The 15,103-nt window shown below is 52.2% G+C and overlaps 9 protein-coding genes across 9 annotated transcripts; 3 read left to right on the top strand and 6 right to left on the bottom strand.

The window, feature by feature from the left end:
* The first annotated feature begins 280 nt into the window (after nucleotides 1-280).
* SAICODRAFT_71862 (uncharacterized protein) lies at nucleotides 281-2,832 on the top strand. Its single transcript, XM_019170719.1, has one exon. The coding sequence runs from the start codon at nucleotides 481-483 to the stop codon at nucleotides 2,668-2,670; it is 2,190 nt and encodes a 729-aa protein (XP_019023406.1). The 5' UTR covers nucleotides 281-480; the 3' UTR covers nucleotides 2,671-2,832.
* Nucleotides 2,791-3,794, bottom strand: SAICODRAFT_132918 (uncharacterized protein). Its single transcript, XM_019165445.1, has 2 exons — nucleotides 3,480-3,794; nucleotides 2,791-3,428 (listed from the first exon to the last, which is right to left on the bottom strand). The coding sequence occupies exons 1-2, from the start codon at nucleotides 3,685-3,687 to the stop codon at nucleotides 2,911-2,913; spliced, it is 726 nt and encodes a 241-aa protein (XP_019023405.1). The 5' UTR covers nucleotides 3,688-3,794; the 3' UTR covers nucleotides 2,791-2,910.
* Nucleotides 3,795-3,901: 107 nt separating this feature from the next.
* SAICODRAFT_8120 (uncharacterized protein) lies at nucleotides 3,902-4,946 on the bottom strand (the record flags this gene model as incomplete). Its single annotated transcript, XM_019171230.1, has 2 exons — nucleotides 3,902-4,765; nucleotides 4,821-4,946. The coding sequence occupies 2 exons, from the start codon at nucleotides 4,944-4,946 to the stop codon at nucleotides 3,902-3,904; spliced, it is 990 nt and encodes a 329-aa protein (XP_019023404.1).
* Nucleotides 4,947-5,066: 120 nt separating this feature from the next.
* SAICODRAFT_132914 (uncharacterized protein) lies at nucleotides 5,067-7,503 on the bottom strand. The gene has a single exon (XM_019165444.1). The coding sequence runs from the start codon at nucleotides 7,383-7,385 to the stop codon at nucleotides 5,217-5,219; it is 2,169 nt and encodes a 722-aa protein (XP_019023403.1). The 5' UTR covers nucleotides 7,386-7,503; the 3' UTR covers nucleotides 5,067-5,216.
* Nucleotides 7,504-7,543: 40 nt separating this feature from the next.
* Nucleotides 7,544-7,973, top strand: SAICODRAFT_19861 (uncharacterized protein). Its single transcript, XM_019166168.1, has 3 exons — nucleotides 7,544-7,572; nucleotides 7,627-7,763; nucleotides 7,822-7,973. Exons 1-3 carry the CDS (start codon nucleotides 7,559-7,561, stop codon nucleotides 7,917-7,919), a joined length of 249 nt encoding a protein of 82 aa, XP_019023402.1. The 5' UTR covers nucleotides 7,544-7,558; the 3' UTR covers nucleotides 7,920-7,973.
* Nucleotides 7,974-8,208: 235 nt separating this feature from the next.
* SAICODRAFT_35707 (uncharacterized protein) lies at nucleotides 8,209-9,671 on the top strand (the record flags this gene model as incomplete). Its single annotated transcript, XM_019168435.1, has 3 exons — nucleotides 8,209-8,361; nucleotides 8,413-8,829; nucleotides 8,880-9,671. The coding sequence occupies 3 exons, from the start codon at nucleotides 8,209-8,211 to the stop codon at nucleotides 9,669-9,671; spliced, it is 1,362 nt and encodes a 453-aa protein (XP_019023401.1).
* Nucleotides 9,672-10,159: 488 nt separating this feature from the next.
* Nucleotides 10,160-11,735, bottom strand: SAICODRAFT_71858 (alpha tubulin; the record flags this gene model as incomplete). The annotated part of the gene is made up of 4 exons (XM_019170718.1): nucleotides 11,676-11,735; nucleotides 11,529-11,612; nucleotides 11,037-11,465; nucleotides 10,160-10,981 (listed from the first exon to the last, which is right to left on the bottom strand). Exons 1-4 carry the CDS (start codon nucleotides 11,682-11,684, stop codon nucleotides 10,160-10,162), a joined length of 1,344 nt encoding a protein of 447 aa, XP_019023400.1. The 5' UTR covers nucleotides 11,685-11,735.
* A 402-nt stretch (nucleotides 11,736-12,137) lies between these two features.
* SAICODRAFT_35705 (peroxisomal membrane protein 4) lies at nucleotides 12,138-12,972 on the bottom strand (the record flags this gene model as incomplete). The annotated part of the gene is made up of 3 exons (XM_019168434.1): nucleotides 12,138-12,482; nucleotides 12,552-12,826; nucleotides 12,882-12,972. 3 exons carry the CDS (start codon nucleotides 12,970-12,972, stop codon nucleotides 12,138-12,140), a joined length of 711 nt encoding a protein of 236 aa, XP_019023399.1.
* A 348-nt stretch (nucleotides 12,973-13,320) lies between these two features.
* On the bottom strand, nucleotides 13,321-14,955 carry SAICODRAFT_35704 (protein phosphatase PP2A regulatory subunit B; the record flags this gene model as incomplete). The annotated part of the gene is made up of 6 exons (XM_019168433.1): nucleotides 13,321-13,344; nucleotides 13,401-14,407; nucleotides 14,462-14,612; nucleotides 14,670-14,767; nucleotides 14,821-14,861; nucleotides 14,915-14,955. 6 exons carry the CDS (start codon nucleotides 14,953-14,955, stop codon nucleotides 13,321-13,323), a joined length of 1,362 nt encoding a protein of 453 aa, XP_019023398.1.
* Nucleotides 14,956-15,103: the final 148 nt, after the last annotated feature.

The raw sequence follows: 15,103 nt of genomic DNA, 5'->3' as shown, positions 1-15,103 counted from the left end.
AGCTCCGGCATGCCATCGGTTTCATCAAGAGGTTCGAGGGTCCTATAAGAGGACCTCTGGCTTAGCGGATGGAACGTGTGATCTGGACTGTTTCGTGCAGCGTGGACAGTCGCATAGTTGAGTGCACTCTAACGGCACAGCGATCAATATCGCTGATCTCCACCTACTGCCCGGAGTTTGATTTGACGTTTGGCCACAGGGGGTCTGACTAAATATAGGGGGTGAGCTGGCAGTCACTCATTCAATTGGCAAACCTTAACGACACACCTTCCTCCCACCGGATCAACGTGCTACGAAGCAGCCGCCATACAACGCGGACAACACGCTATTGCTACTCAAATCGCTTTGGATCACCTACAATTTCGCGGATCAAGCACGACCGCGGATCAGAACGTGCTTCAACAACGCCAATACCTACGATAAGCTTTCCGGACCTTCGCTTGACCACTGATCCGCCCCTTTTCAACCTCCTACGACACAATGACCATCGGCTATCAGCAGATCAAGGCCTCCACCATGAGAGATCAACCCTCCCTTAAAAGAATGCCCTCCGGTGCCAAACACCTTCGCGCCCCATCCCCCGCCCCGTCCATCCGCACAAACATGTTCACCGAAGCCCGCTCCCGCCTTACCGACACCAAAGGCAAACTCCTCGACATGCCAAACTGCAACATTTACCTCGACAAACCCTCGTTCACCCTCGACGAGGAAATCACGGGTATTGTGAATGTGGATTTGGTGGGAGCTTTTAACCCCAAAGCTGCGGATGTTGCTGTTAAGGTGCAGTTGAGGGGGATGAGTAAGGCGGGGAGTAAGGAGGTTGAGTTTGTTGCGCATGAGATTATGTTGCATCCTGTCTCTGCTGATCCTGGATCAGCTGGACTAAGGCCCTTGGCGATTGGGGAGCTTCATACGATGCCGTTCACCTTCACGCTTCCCTCACTCATGCTCCCCCCAACACTGAGGACGGATCGTGCAGCCGTATCATATGTTGTTAAGGCAATATGCTACCGCAACAAATTGATGTCCATCGCCAAAAAACAAAAAGAGGTTATCCCGGTCCTGATCAAACCACCCCGAATGAACCCACTCGAACCAGTTGTCGAGAAGGAGATCCAAGTCTACGGTGGTGTCGAGGGTGCCTTCATTTGTTTGGCACACCCGCCGTCGTTGACACCGAGTTCGGATCGTGGGTCGCATAGGTTGTTGTTAGCATATGATCCTGGACATATTCTTGTGCGGAATTTTAATTTGACGTTGACGTGTGTGTTGACGACACAGGCTGATTCAGCGAGGAATGTTACGGAGTATCACTTGCCGTACGCAGTTACCTCCGACGACAGATCTGAGGGGCAGGCCGAGGTCACGTTCGATGTCCCGATGAACGTCGAACAAACCATCAATTTGAGGAATATCACCCGTGTGTACAAATTCCGTGTTGCGTTGGAGGTTGATGTCGCTACCTGGAGTGGAAGACCTGGAGGGATGAAGAAGGTCGAGATCGAGTTTGCGATTAATGTGTATGGGCAACACATCCCCTTCGCTCTCCCGACGAACTTCAACCCCTTCGAGCGTCGCGGGACGGCGTCTTCGCTTGGGTTTTATTCCGCGTCGAGTCTGAGTGGGCCGCCTAGCCCTGCGGTGTCGGGTACGGGGAGGTTGGCGAAGAAGAGTTCGTCGTCGTCGCTCCGTACAACCTCAACGTGGAACAAGACTCCGAGTTCGCCGCTTGAGCAGTACTTCCCTGACTTCAATGCTGGATCGGTCTCGCCTCGTGTCAATATTGCTTCGAGGAGGAAAATCAATCTCCCACCGGTCGTCGAGGACTTCACTTGTGTCCCACCCGCACAGACATCACCCCTTCAAGGTACATTCTTGAAGGCGAAGCGTTCGTTGCAGTCACTTCAGGCGTTCACTACGCGCAGTAAGGGTTCCTCGCCACACTCTTCGCCGGATATGGAGCGCCCGGGGTCTAAACTCCGTTCGAAGCGGTCGTTGGATTTGACGACTTTGTTCTCTAGTCTCGGACACGAGAAGACTTCACCGAGTGTCAAGCAAGATGCATTTACGCTCATCTCTCCCGGACCTAGCGCACACAACACGATCAAGGAGAAGCCGACCGGGAACGGTGACCGCGTGTTGCCGTACAAGTCGTCGCCGCGCACACCACCAAGTTTCCCTCCGCCGCCTGTTCCACCGCCGAGGGTGGGGTCGCCGTTGTTGCCCTCGTTGCCCGCGCACCCTAAGAGCTACCGCCCGCCGACTGGGTTGGGTATTTTGACGGTGTCGCAGGCCTCGGGTGAGCGCTCGCCGGGGTTGCCGGCACTTAGTGCTAGCTCTGGCTCAGATGGATCTTCGTTCGTGATGACGGCGGAGACACCTGCTACGGAGCACGGTCCCAGCACTGCCGTCGAGAACGTCCCGATGCCGATTTTGGGGTTCGTTCCGCGTGCGAAGGTAGAGATTAACACTGCCGCTGTGCTCGCCGCACCGAAGCGTAGGTCAGTGTACATGCAGGAGGTCGAGGACGAAGCATTTGCGTTCAATGGGAGTGCTGGGAGTCATTCGAAGGATGGGAGTGCTGATTCTGTTGATGAGTGGAGGAACGTAGTGGAGCAGGCGTTGGAGTACGACATTGACCTCTTGCAGGCGGAGTCTCTTGCACTATGAAAGGTATGAAATGGCCATGGATGGTTGTGGAGACGGAAGGTTTTCTGGACAAGTGTTTGGTAGGAAAACGTGTTGGCGTTCCTCACTTTAAGTGTTTTTGTTTACGATATCTTCTTGGGATGGATATTTATGACCAGGACTCTTTCTTTGGACACGGTGTTGTTTTCTTGAAATGTTCCCGATTTCTTTGCTCACGTAGCGGTCTACAGGTTCACAATTCTCTGTCGAACTGCTCTTACATCATAGTTGTCCTTTCCTGCTTGGCTTGTTCTTCTTTGCCCACTCCAATCCTCTCCATATGAACTCCTCCTGATCCCCTATACCGCCCTTCGCTCTCACCAGCCCAACTGGAAAGTCAGGCTCCGCCCCGTACGCAATTCTCGCAGCATCAATCATCATCCGTGCCGTCAAACCCCAAACGCGCCCTTCCCCACCTCCCCCAAACTGATGCAACGGAAAGTTCTCACCATTCCACGTCGTGTGAGAAAGAGGGTCATACCACCCTTCCCTGCCGCTCAGGAAGTCCTCGAACGGGACAGAGAATATTTTGCTTACTTCGGCCTCGTTAAGCCGGAAGTTCGGCCGTCCGTTGTCTGCTGGCCAAAATGCAACACAGGGTGTTACTACCAGGTGATTCCGCGAAAGGTATGGAGGCAGCAAGGTGAGTTTCTCCATAGCCGAATCGGGTAACAAGGCAATCTCTTCATGAGCTTCTCTTAAAGCGGCTTGCCATATCGTCTCTCCTTCGTCAACACGACCTGTCCGACGAGTCAGTCACATAAACACGTACCGAGGCCTATGGGACAAACCTCCAGGAAGTGCTGCATCTCCAGAGAATGTTCTCATATTTCTGGCACGTACGGTGAGAAGTACACGAAGCTCGCCTTCCTTGCCACCGAACAAAAGTAATAGGACTGCTGCTCGGAGCCTGGGAGTATTGGGATATGTATCCGACGGAGGCTTATAACTTCGTAATCGTTCTAGGCATTGCAGTGATTTGGACGTTAAACGCATCATGAATCAAGACTTGTGAGACCCTTTCGACAGGATCCAGCGACGTTGTATTGTTCACTACATCATTGACGTATTTCCTCATAACACTTTCCCCGCACACTGCCGTACATCCCGTATGCCAGGGCCACCAATAGCAAAAAGCTTATCCCCAAAATGTATAAAAAGCGACCTGCACTCTATACCCATCGTTTTCCTCATCAGTATTCCATGTCCAGGTTCATTGCGCCTCTTCCGTTGTCCCATTTGTCTGTCCTCTCTCCAATGATGCTGCGGCTCGGATCTTGCTGTTCAGCGCGGCGACTTCTATGCGTGCTTCTTCAGCAACTTCGGTAGCCTGTAGTAGCTCCTTGGCTTCCTCTTCGTTTGCTTGCTTCAACTCCTCGACGGCCGCGGATAAGTGCTCTGCGTGCTCTTTCTGTTTTACCTCCAACGCTTCGCGCAGCTTCTTCCCTGCTTCCCGTTCCTCTTCAATGCCCTTCGCCAGTTGTTCAAATTTCTCAGCTGCTGCTTTCGATGCTACCGCATCCTCTTCTCGCTGCTTCTTCAGGGTCGCAACACTCGTTGCCAACCCTTCTAGGTCCTCCTTCGTCTTCGTCCGTAACCGTGCAAACTCTTCCTGCAATGTCGCATACTCTGCCTCAGCCTTTTCTCTCCGAGCGACTTCAGTGTCTACTCTCGTAATTGACTCGGTCAATGCTTTCTCCTTTTGGGCGACCTCCTCTTTCAGGGCCGTTCTTTCAGACTTCATCTTATCAACCGACTTCTCCAGCTCCTTCCGAACCACAGTCTCCTCCGTCAAGGTTCGATCCTTCCGGCTGACGATAGCAGTCAGGTTTTGGTTCTCCATTCGTAGCCGGTCAACTGTCTCTTCCGCATTATCGACTTTGTGCGTTAGTGCATCAACCTTAGCACGCTCAGCCTGTAGCGAATTCCGCTCAGCATCGAGCGAGTGTCGAAGAGCGTCAATCTCCCGTTGTAAAGTATCGATGACTCGTCCTGTCGAAGCGCTCCGTTGACCGGCTGGCGAAGCGGAGGCGGCAACTTTCGGGGGTAGGCCAAGACCCGTAAGCCTCTTGCGGACCTACACACAACACGTCAGCACGAGCGCACAGACAACCAAAACAAGGCGCATTTACCTGCTCCAACTTATTGATTTCAGCCTCCCGCCCAGCAATGTCCTCCCTCAGCGCATTCAATTGCGACCGGAGGTCCTCAGCCCCAGGCGCAGCGCCAGCATTCGAATCTTCCGACGGTGTCGACATCACAGCAAGTAAATTACCAGTTGAGGTAGAACGGCCAATAAGAGTATACGGAGCCAAAAATTGTCGTCTGGTTAATGTCTGGATACGACGGATGGCGGAGCTTATTGATATGAACTTTAGTGACGGAATTTGGACCCTGGCAGCAGCCAAATGTGCGGGCCGTCGATGGTGCCTTAATCTAAACCACTTAAAACAAAGACTTTTAAGAAAAAGATCAAAAACGCCTATACTATCCTGTATGCTCAGAACGTTCTCTTCCACCCTTTTACCTCACGCGGTGACCTGCGCAGCCTCAACCGCCGGTGCAGGCTGTTCACCGTCGGTCTCGACTTGCAACGCCTCCGGCCTCCACTTCTTCAATATCCTCTCCAGCGGGGTCATAATCTCCTTATGCTTCTCCCTGCACAACTCCTCCACAAGATCCAAACACGTTCCCCGAATCGGCGGTCTCAACATAATCAGATACCCCAACGCCATAAACCCCAACTTCGTCTTATCCGGATCAAGACACAAAGCCCTAAGACTCTGTACCATACCCGTCGTGAGCTCCGGTAGTTCCGACACCAGGCGTAGGAAGATCTTATCTTTCGCTTCCAGATAGGGAATCATTGACTCGATCACCCTCGATGCCCACTTCTCATACTGCGGCTGCCAAGTTTCCTTCTTTTCTTTGAGCATCATTTTGTCGTGGTACCACTCCTCCGTCAACCACGCAACCGCGATATCAATCTTCTCCCTAAACTCCGTCATAACATACTGAAACAACCTCTCCCTAACATAATCCGCCAAACTCCCCTGTCCCTCCGTCTTGACTTCCGAGAAATCGATGATAGAAAGCCCGCGGGTACTGAGCCGACTCAATAATTGTACCCAACTTTCTTTGTCCCAGGATGTGGCAGCCATACGGTCAATACCGGCTTGAGCTTTGGTAGCAGTGGCTGCCGAGGAGGTGGTAACAACAGATCCCAAAATCCGCTCAACAGCCCCAGCGAACTGCTGCGCAACCTCCGCAGGCCCCAACGCAGCCGGCCTCGGCATCTCAAACCTCGCCATCGTAAACTCTGGCTGTTCCTCCACAGCCTCCTCCTGCGCCGCCTGAGATTCCTGAATAGGAGCTGGTGGAGCCGTCATACCAGAAGCGGCGGCACCAGGTCCGAGAAGTAGTGCCGGATTCTGCTGCAATGCGACATACTTCACTCTCAACGCTTGCACCGCCTCCTCCATCATCCCACCATCAACAGCAGCCAACCCACCAATTGCCATCTGGATTACCAGTTCCGTTGGGAGCGTCGATACGTCGAAGCTTTGTAGTGGGTTTGGTGGGTCGAGAGTGAAGAATTGGGCTAGGGACATTGGGCCTGATGGTGGGGCGGGTGCTGGGGGTTGGGTGAGGATAGGGGCGGGTGTAGTGGTGGGGTTGGGGAGGGGTGGGGTTGGTGTGTAGTCATCCGCCATCCTCGCCCTCTTAACGACGGGATCCTCGAATTCCGCCGCAGCCGCCGCACGTTTCCGCGAAAGGTCTTCACCAACAACGGGCGGTCTCGGCCGTGCCGCCTGTTCGCTGAGATATTGTTGAAGACGAAGCGCATGCTGTCCCGCCGAATTCGTGCGCAAAAGATTTGTGAAGAGTACTTTGATGGCTTTGTCGATACACCGGACCTGAAGTCTCGCCTTAACGACGTCGTTCTCATCACTCACAAGATCTGTTGTTCGTTGTGCCAGGATGGTGAGGATGATCTTGGATGAGATAGTCGCTCGAGTTCGCGCGAGGATGGCGACGGCGTTGAGGGTTGCGGTGATGAGGATGGGGTTGGGAGGCCTGTCATGGAAGACGTCGAGGAGGCGGTCAAGGAGGCCTTGTCCTTCGGCTTCCAGGTTCACGTATTTCAGGACTGGGTGAGTCAATGGGACGTGGCTCAATGAGATATCGGACTTATTGGCCAGTCGGGGGTCTTTTGCGCCAGGAGTTTGCACGAAAACGACTCGCTGCACGAATTTGACACAGCAGATTCGTACACCCTCCGCTCCCTCATCCCACAATCTCAGAACTCTGGATTTAATTGCGGTCATGATCTTCCATGACCTGGCGTCCTCCTTGCCATTTGTGCATATATACCCAAACACAATATGATATATAGACGCACACGCCTGAATCGAACTCTTCAACAATACGGTATCATCTTCATTTACGAATGCTTGTAGCGTCTTAAGACACTTCAATCCCAAACTCAATTTGGCCCCATCATCCAACTTTGGCGAAGCAAATGCATTGGAAAGGTACTCTGCTATCCATCTCCGGAGCTCGATTTCTGGTTTGACGGCTATTGGAAGGATTCCTTCGACGATTGTGGGATAGAATGCGGGGTCCCGGTCGGAGATTTCGCGGGCTGCGTTGAGCTGGGTGATTTGGTCGGCGACAGGGAGTGCTGTATCCGACATGTTGACCTATCTAGATGTCCGGAAGACCCGCTCTCCTATATGCTCAAGGGGAAGGAGCAAGAACCCTTTGGTGTTGTACCGAGTCTGTACGGCCGTGCCTGGCAGCCCTGGGCCAGGTCGAGGAGCATGACCAAATCACAATCCACACAACAAACCTCCACACCAAAAATAAAATGACCAGCAACAAGTCTGTCTCCTTTCGAGATCGTTGCATAGTACAGCTCTGATACTCCTTGTACAGGATCCTCCCTCCCAAGCACCAAAGACTCTACGCGCAAGACCAGAGCTCAGCAGTGCTGATGAGAAATGCTCGTAAGCCCTACGTCATGGGTAACTTGATTACTGGCGGCGTGTTGTTGGCGTTTGTCGCCTCAGCTTGTACGTTTCTCTTTGTGGGTGCTTGTTTCCAGCGCTTTGGCTAATATGCGGTATATAGACTGGTACTCCATTAAGGCCGTCTCTCAGGATGACTTCAGTGACGTTCCTTTGCCTGCGGGCGCCGGTAAGCAGGCGCCTGCTGGTAATGGCAACTAGGCGGAGGACAGTAACTGCTGAAGCAGTGATGCTTCTGGGTCTCTGTCTATTAAGATTGCTGGTGATTTGTGACGATAGTGGGTTTGATATGACGTTTATGGGTGTCCCGGCGTTAGGCATTTGATAGGTTTCCCTTCTTAAAAAAGGTTTTGGTACATATACAGTGATTTTTCCTCTTGTAAATCTATGGTGCTTCACATATTCCCACGTTTGTGAGTCTATGTTACAGGGACCGAGGACGAACGAGTAACGTAGTTCCCCAAAACACAGCACTCAACCGACCCTTTGAATGGATCAAGCATCATCCGGAGTCTCCACTCCGATCAAAAAGAGCAAGAGCGACCTAAAGCCACTGAAAGCACTAAGAAAATTCCTGCGGAAATGTCGTGTCAGTCCAGAAAACCAGATCGACTTCGAGGAGGTCCTCAACGTCGTTCTAGAGGTACGCTACGCCGTAACGTCTTGCTAAGTGGAATGCTAAACATCTGTGTAGCCAACTTACTTTGAGCATCAAGCCCTCGCCGTCAACCCTGGCAGCAGCCCACCTCAACTCCCACTCGACGACGAAATTGGCGACGGCTTTCATCCTTCTCCCGCACCTCATATCCTAGAGGCACCCGAAGATGATGAAGTCTCGGAGTACGATGAACAATCTGAATCACGTCGAAAACGCCAAAGAATCGCCCAGAACGTGAAAACCTATGATGACCTCGACTCAGACTCCGGATCTGAGTTTGAGTCCGGTACCAGACACAAAAACCGAACCCAAACCCCGGGCCTTTCGAAGAGACGCCGTCGTACAGCGTTGAACGAGGCTGGTATACAGAGCTTGGTGGATTTGGTGTCATGGAAAGAACAAGAGAGAAGTCCTGCTATGCGGAGGTTGCGGAGGAAGATTCTGCTACGGAAGGTGACTATTTTTCGTCCTGTGATGAAATGCCTTGCTAAGCGTGACTATAGCGCAAGGCCTCTCTACCAAATCCAACACCACCGTTCTCAATCGAGACGATCCTCCGGCGTATGTTCAGAGCTCAGCCATTCATATCTCCCTTCGACCTCCCCGCCGCCGTTCGCGAGACGTTCGAGAGCGGAGTTCACCCCACCCCACACTCACAAGAACGCATCGATGAATGCCACGCCATCACGCGAACACCCTACGAAAACTCCTTCCTCTCGCGTCTCCACGGCATCAGTCGCCCGCGGGGGTCACTAATCCTCCGCGACACAACCTCCACCCCACCCCAGCTCTTCCACCTCCAAGAACTCCTACTCCGCACAAACCCCACACCCTCAGTTCCCATCCCCCCACCCTCCCCAATCGATTACCTCCCCTTCTCCCGCGCGCACCTCTCCCAAGCCAACGCACTCCTCCAATCCCTCTTCTGGCCCGGCATCGAATTAACAGATTACCTCTCCCTCGACTCCGGCATAGGCGTGGTAGCCCTCTACCGCTCCCTCCTAGTCGGCTGCGCATTCGCGACCCCCGAGGGGTACATATCCTACGTCGGAACCCGCCCCAACTGGGACCGAGCCGGAATCGGAAAATTCATGGTATGGTATTTAGTTGAGAGATTGGGGAAGGAGGTGGGCGTGGATGTTACGTTGCATGTTAGAGCGGATAATCCGGCGATGGTGATGTATCAAAGGTTTGGGTTTAAGCCAGAAGCTTTTATTGTGGATTTTTATGATAAGTTTGTGGAGGAGGGGAGTGATGTGTGTAAGAATGCGATGTTGCTACGGTTGAGGAGATAGAAGCTCAGTCGAAGGACTGAATGGATGGAAGGATCGAGTCCATAAAATTCAATAGAAGCTGTATCATGCCTCAATGGACATATACCATATGCTTACAACTACATACCTACATGTATACATTCAGCTTGCCCTACGGTCATGTGCAGACGGTCAAGTAGAGATGTGGAAGGCGTGAGGTTGTACATGGCCCAATAGGGACACAGCATCCGTACTTCACTTCAAGTCTGCTCTACATCCAGAAACAATGCCATTATCATATCACTCGGCTGCAGGTTCACTCTGGACAATGCACTCATGATCGGCACTTCACTTACGACAAACAGCAATCAAGGATTAAAAGATTTGTATAATAAGCAAACAGCAAACAACAAAAGCAAAATATTTGATCACGCCCAAGAAAGAACAATTCCCCCTATCTTAGTCTTTTTTGCAGCGATAATCGTGGTATTAACAGTCTAGTACATTTCCTTTGGCGGAGCGAGAGACGTTTAGTACTCCTCCTCCTCCTCCATAGTCTCAGTAGAGTCCATAGAAACCTCCTCGTAATCTCTCTCCAAGGCGGCAAGGTCCTCACGGGCCTCAGAGAACTCGCCCTCCTCCATACCCTCACCAACGTACCAGTGCACGAAAGCACGCTTGGCGAACATGAGGTCGTACTTGTGGTCCAAACGAGACCATGCCTCGGCAATGGCGGTGGTGTTGGACAACATGGTGACGGAACGGTCGACGGCGGCCTGCTCGGAATCGGGGGGGAGTACCATCTTCTGGTTGTTGAGACCGACCTTGAAACCAGTAGGACACCAGTCGACGAACTGGATGGAGCGCTTGGCCTTGATGGAGGAGATGGCAGCGTTGGTCTCGCGGGGAACGACGTCACCGCGGTAGAGCAAACAACAAGCCATGTACTTGCCGTTGCGGGGGTCACAGACGACCATCTGGTTCTGGGGCTCGAAACACTGGAAGGTGATGTCCTGAACCTTGTGAGACTCGTGGTAGGCCTTGTTCTTGGAGATGATGGGGGCGGAGGAGATGAGAGGGAAGTGGATACGGGGGTAGGGGACCAAGTTGGTCTGGAACTCGTTGAGGTCGACGTTCAAGGAACCGTCGAAACGGAGGGAGGCGGTGATGGAGGAAACGACCTGGGCGATGAGCCTGTTCAAGTTCTGGTAGGTAGGACGCTGAATGTCAAGGTTGCGTTGGCAGATCTGGTAGATAGCCTCGTTGTCAACCATGAACGAACAGTCAGTGTGCTCAAGAGTGGCGTGGGTGGTAAGAACAGAGTTGTAAGGCTCAACGACGGAGGTAGAAACCTATTCGTCAAGTTAGCACAGCATACACGCGAGAAAGTCAAGCATCAAAACGAACCTGAGGAGCAGGGTAGATAGTGAACTCAAGCTTGCTCTTCTTTCCGTACGCCAAACTCAGCTGCTCCAACAACAAAGCACCAAATCCAGATCCCGTACCACCAGACAAAGAGTGGAAAACGAAGAATCCCTGCAACCCATCACAACCATCGACAACGCGGGACAAACGGTCCATAACGCGCTCAGACATCTCCTTACCGACGGTGTAGTGACCACGGGCGTAGTTGTTGGCCGCATCCTCCTTACCGGAAAGCAAGTTCTCGGGGTGGAAGAGGTCCTTGTAGGTGCCGGAGCGAACCTCCTCAATGGGAGAGGGGTCGAGGTCGACGTAGATGGAGCGGGGGACGTACTTTCCGGAACCGGTCTCGGCGAAGAATGTAGAGAAAGAACCGTCGACGGCATCCTTGGTAGGGTCCATACGACCATCGGGCTATGTCCAAAATAAAACATTAGAAACGCGTACAGGAGGCCAATTGAGAGGGGAAGAACGTACGTTGATACCGTGCTCCAAACAGTAAAGCTCCCAGGAAGCGTTACCGAGCTGAACACCAGCCTGGCCGACGTGGATGGAGATAACCTAGCGGCGAGCATGCACGTCAGCACGAGAACGAAAAAGCGTCAATTGAGCAGGAGAACACACCTCACGCATTATAGATGATTAGAGATGGGTATCGGGGGTTGGTGGATTGTCGAGGGTGGTCGTCGTTGTTGGTGTTTCGATCGAGGACGTCGTCCAGTTCCCTCTTGTTGTTGTCTGCTGAGTTGTTGTGATTCTGCGCTACTACGCTTTCGGGCGGTAGCGGGAACCCAGGGGGGACGATGCAGAAACGTACGTTTCAAGTAACGATTTGGATAGGAAGGAGTTGCGAGGAAATAGCAATTGTTCTCTTCTTTTCTTTTCTTGCCTTTTTAATCGTCGTAGCGTGCGTTCAATTGATCAGGCAACGGACGTCCATTTGTATCGTATCACCGCAGCATACAAGCCTCTAATCCATGTCTCCCTCATATCATACACCTCTCCCATGGTAATAATCCACCGTCCCACTCCATCCTTTCCATTGGTATCATACAGCACACACGCACGTCTCCTCTTCCAACTCCTTCACACATTATGCCACACAAAATTCCTCCACCCCTCCCACCTGTCACTCTGACTATACAAATACTCCATACTCTTCCTCAAACTCGGCTGTAAACAATCCGGATGATTCTGGTAAAGCCACATCACGGTTCCCCATGTCACGCTTGCGAAAACTGGCCAGTAGTAGTTCTCTCTGGGGCGTTTGAGGGAGGCGGGGGAGGTTAGGCCTGAGGCGGAGGTTATGTCGACGGTTGAGGGGGGAGCATGGGAATTGGAGGGGGTGGAGGAGGGGAGGCGGATGTACCCTTTTTTCACGGCGAGGTTGGCGAAGCCGAGGACTACTCGGGAGAAACAGTATAGGTTTATCTGTAAGGTGAGCATTAGCACGCCATAACCAGTAGCCACGTCAGCGTCAGCGTCATGGTTCGAACTTACCTGTTGATTCACACTCGAATTCCGCCCAAACACAATCCACCCCCCAACCAACCCCGCAACAAGCGAATCCCCATTCCTCTCCTTCCCCGCTCTACTCATCATCCTCATAACCAGCATTAATCCCTTCCAAATCGTGACATAGACTCCCAGATTCAGGGCATGTGCTCGTGTAGCTTTGTATATCATCCGAGCTTTATCCTGCAGCGTGCCAGAGCGGAAGAGGAATGTCATAACGAGGGCATGCGGGAAGCGGATTTTGGTGCCGTAGACGAGGCCTGTATCAAGTTGTCAGCATTTGCGCTCGGGAACACAAAGCAATCCCTATGATACCATTTCGCAGTCCTTTGAGGATGGCGAGGATGTCATGGTTTGCCGGGTCCAGGATAAACCTGGTTAATGCCTCCACGATAGCGTTTGTCATTGCATTCAGTAGCTGTATGCTCTATCTTCCAGCAGCGATAGACAGGTAAGCTTGGATAGCAGGTGATTGTCAGATTGACGGGGTATATGCTCCTCCTTCTTCTCCTTTGCAACTGGTCGATTTGTGTTCAGTCCACATTCGAGGGGGGTCGTGTTCGTGGGGCCCGTGAAAGCTGCATGCGCCGATGCGGGGTGCGTCCGATGACCGACAGCTGGAGCGGAGTGCGGGAGACGGCGGATCATAGGATATAGGATACGGGCGGAGTTACAGGGACGAAACGACGAAAGACGATGTGAATGTGATGGTTGGAATATGTAAGATCTATTTGATTCGATTTTGCTTTCTGGATTATATGGTTGAGAAGATGAAGAGCTATTAACAAAAGTCAGCATTCCACTCTCTTCGCAACTCTGATGATTGCAACTTACGTTGTTCGTTGCCGCAATCGCAATCGAATCCTCATTCGGATGCCAACTCGCATGCAAAATCTTCTTGTTGAAATCCAATGAATCAGGATCAATCTCCTTCCTCAACCCACTCGCCCCCGTAGCTCCTCCATTCCTCGCCGGGCTAGCCGTCCTTCCCTGCGCGTTTTTCTTCTGCCCAATCTTCTTTGCCTTGAACGCGCTCTTATCAGCCTGCAACATGATCTCGCCCTCCTTCGAAGGATCTGTTGGGTAAATCATGAGGTTGTTGGAGTATGAACCCGTGAGGACGTTCTTGTCGTCACCGGAGAAGGTACATTCGAATTTGTCGAAGATGCAATCGTTCTCGTAAAGGTCGCAGAGTTTGTCGCGGAGGTACTCGTGGATGTTGATGGTCTTCACGGGTGCGCGCTCCATGTTGACGTCCCAAATCTTGAGGGTGAGGTAGTCGCGAGACAGAATGTAGCGACCATCGCGGGAGAATCGGACATCCGAGATGGATGAGATGATCTCAGAGAAGAAGGACTTGTTTGCTGGGTCCTCTTGCTCCTCGAAGAGCTTCGCGTGCTGGTCACACAGAGCAGACTCACGCATATCCGCAAGCTTGATCGTTCCCTTACTGCTCGAGTACATGAAATGGTTGCAGTGAACTGGGTGGAACTCGGCCGCGGTAATGACCTCCGTCAACTCCTCCATGTTCACTGGCTTGATATCCACGATGTTGAAGCTCTGGTCTGCGATATCCAGGTTCCACAGGTTGATGCGCAAGTCATCTGCTGAGATGTAAGTCTCTGCGTCAGAGTTGACGGAGATTGAGTTAATGTGGTATGCGTGAGCGTTGGAGTATGTCTTTCGTGGCACAGCGGCAATGATGGTATCGTGGTGAGACATGCGGGGCAGTTTCAGTGATGATGAGGTCAATGATGGTGCCCGCATACCGTCGGACAGGTTATTCTCCGCGACGACCTTCAAGGACTTCTCAAAGACTTTCCAGAGCTTGATGGTTTTGTCTGTAAGTCCCAATCAGCACAAATGCATACTAGATTACCGAGAGCGACTCTTACCATTTGTTGACAAGAGGAAGTGAGACGCGTTTGATCGGCGACACCACTTGATCTTGTTGATTTTCTCCTCAATCTCCAGAGACTTCAGGTAGTCGAATTCTGGCTCGTGCGACTGGAACTCCGTGTAGAATTTGTATTCACAGCCCTTCTTCTAAAGCGCGCATTCACATCAGTGATTTGAACACGATGACAATTTTGTCACGCCTACCGATTCGTTCCTCTCAAACAAGACCACTCGACCACCCTTATCACCCGTCGCGAGGTAGTCACCGGTATGGTCGAATTCAACGGTCGAAATGACATCGGCTGTTCGAACTCATGAGTAAACATCGCTACCACGCGCATTCAACAAATCCCACCTTCTGTGATGTCCTCTACGTCGCCCTTATCTCCAAAGCACCTGCAAACCCGTCAGCGCACCGACCCGCCAACACACGAAGAACAAAAACATACTGGGCAAACTTCCAGTTATGCTGCTGATCTCCGTCCACCATTTTCAGTTATTTTCTTCGTTGATTTACTGGTGAAAGAATTGCCGAGTTGGGACCCTGGTAGCTGATGATGCAATTGGATGCCTTGCCGCGAAGATCGTGCACAGTCGAACAAGCGGGAGGAAACTGTCGGACGTGTAACGTAGACTGA

This window comes from Saitoella complicata (genome assembly GCF_001661265.1).
Source record: "Saitoella complicata NRRL Y-17804 unplaced genomic scaffold SAICOscaffold_15, whole genome shotgun sequence".
Taxonomy (NCBI): domain Eukaryota; kingdom Fungi; phylum Ascomycota; class Saitoellomycetes; order Saitoellales; family Saitoellaceae; genus Saitoella; species Saitoella complicata.
This window is presented reverse-complemented; position numbering and strand designations above follow the sequence as displayed.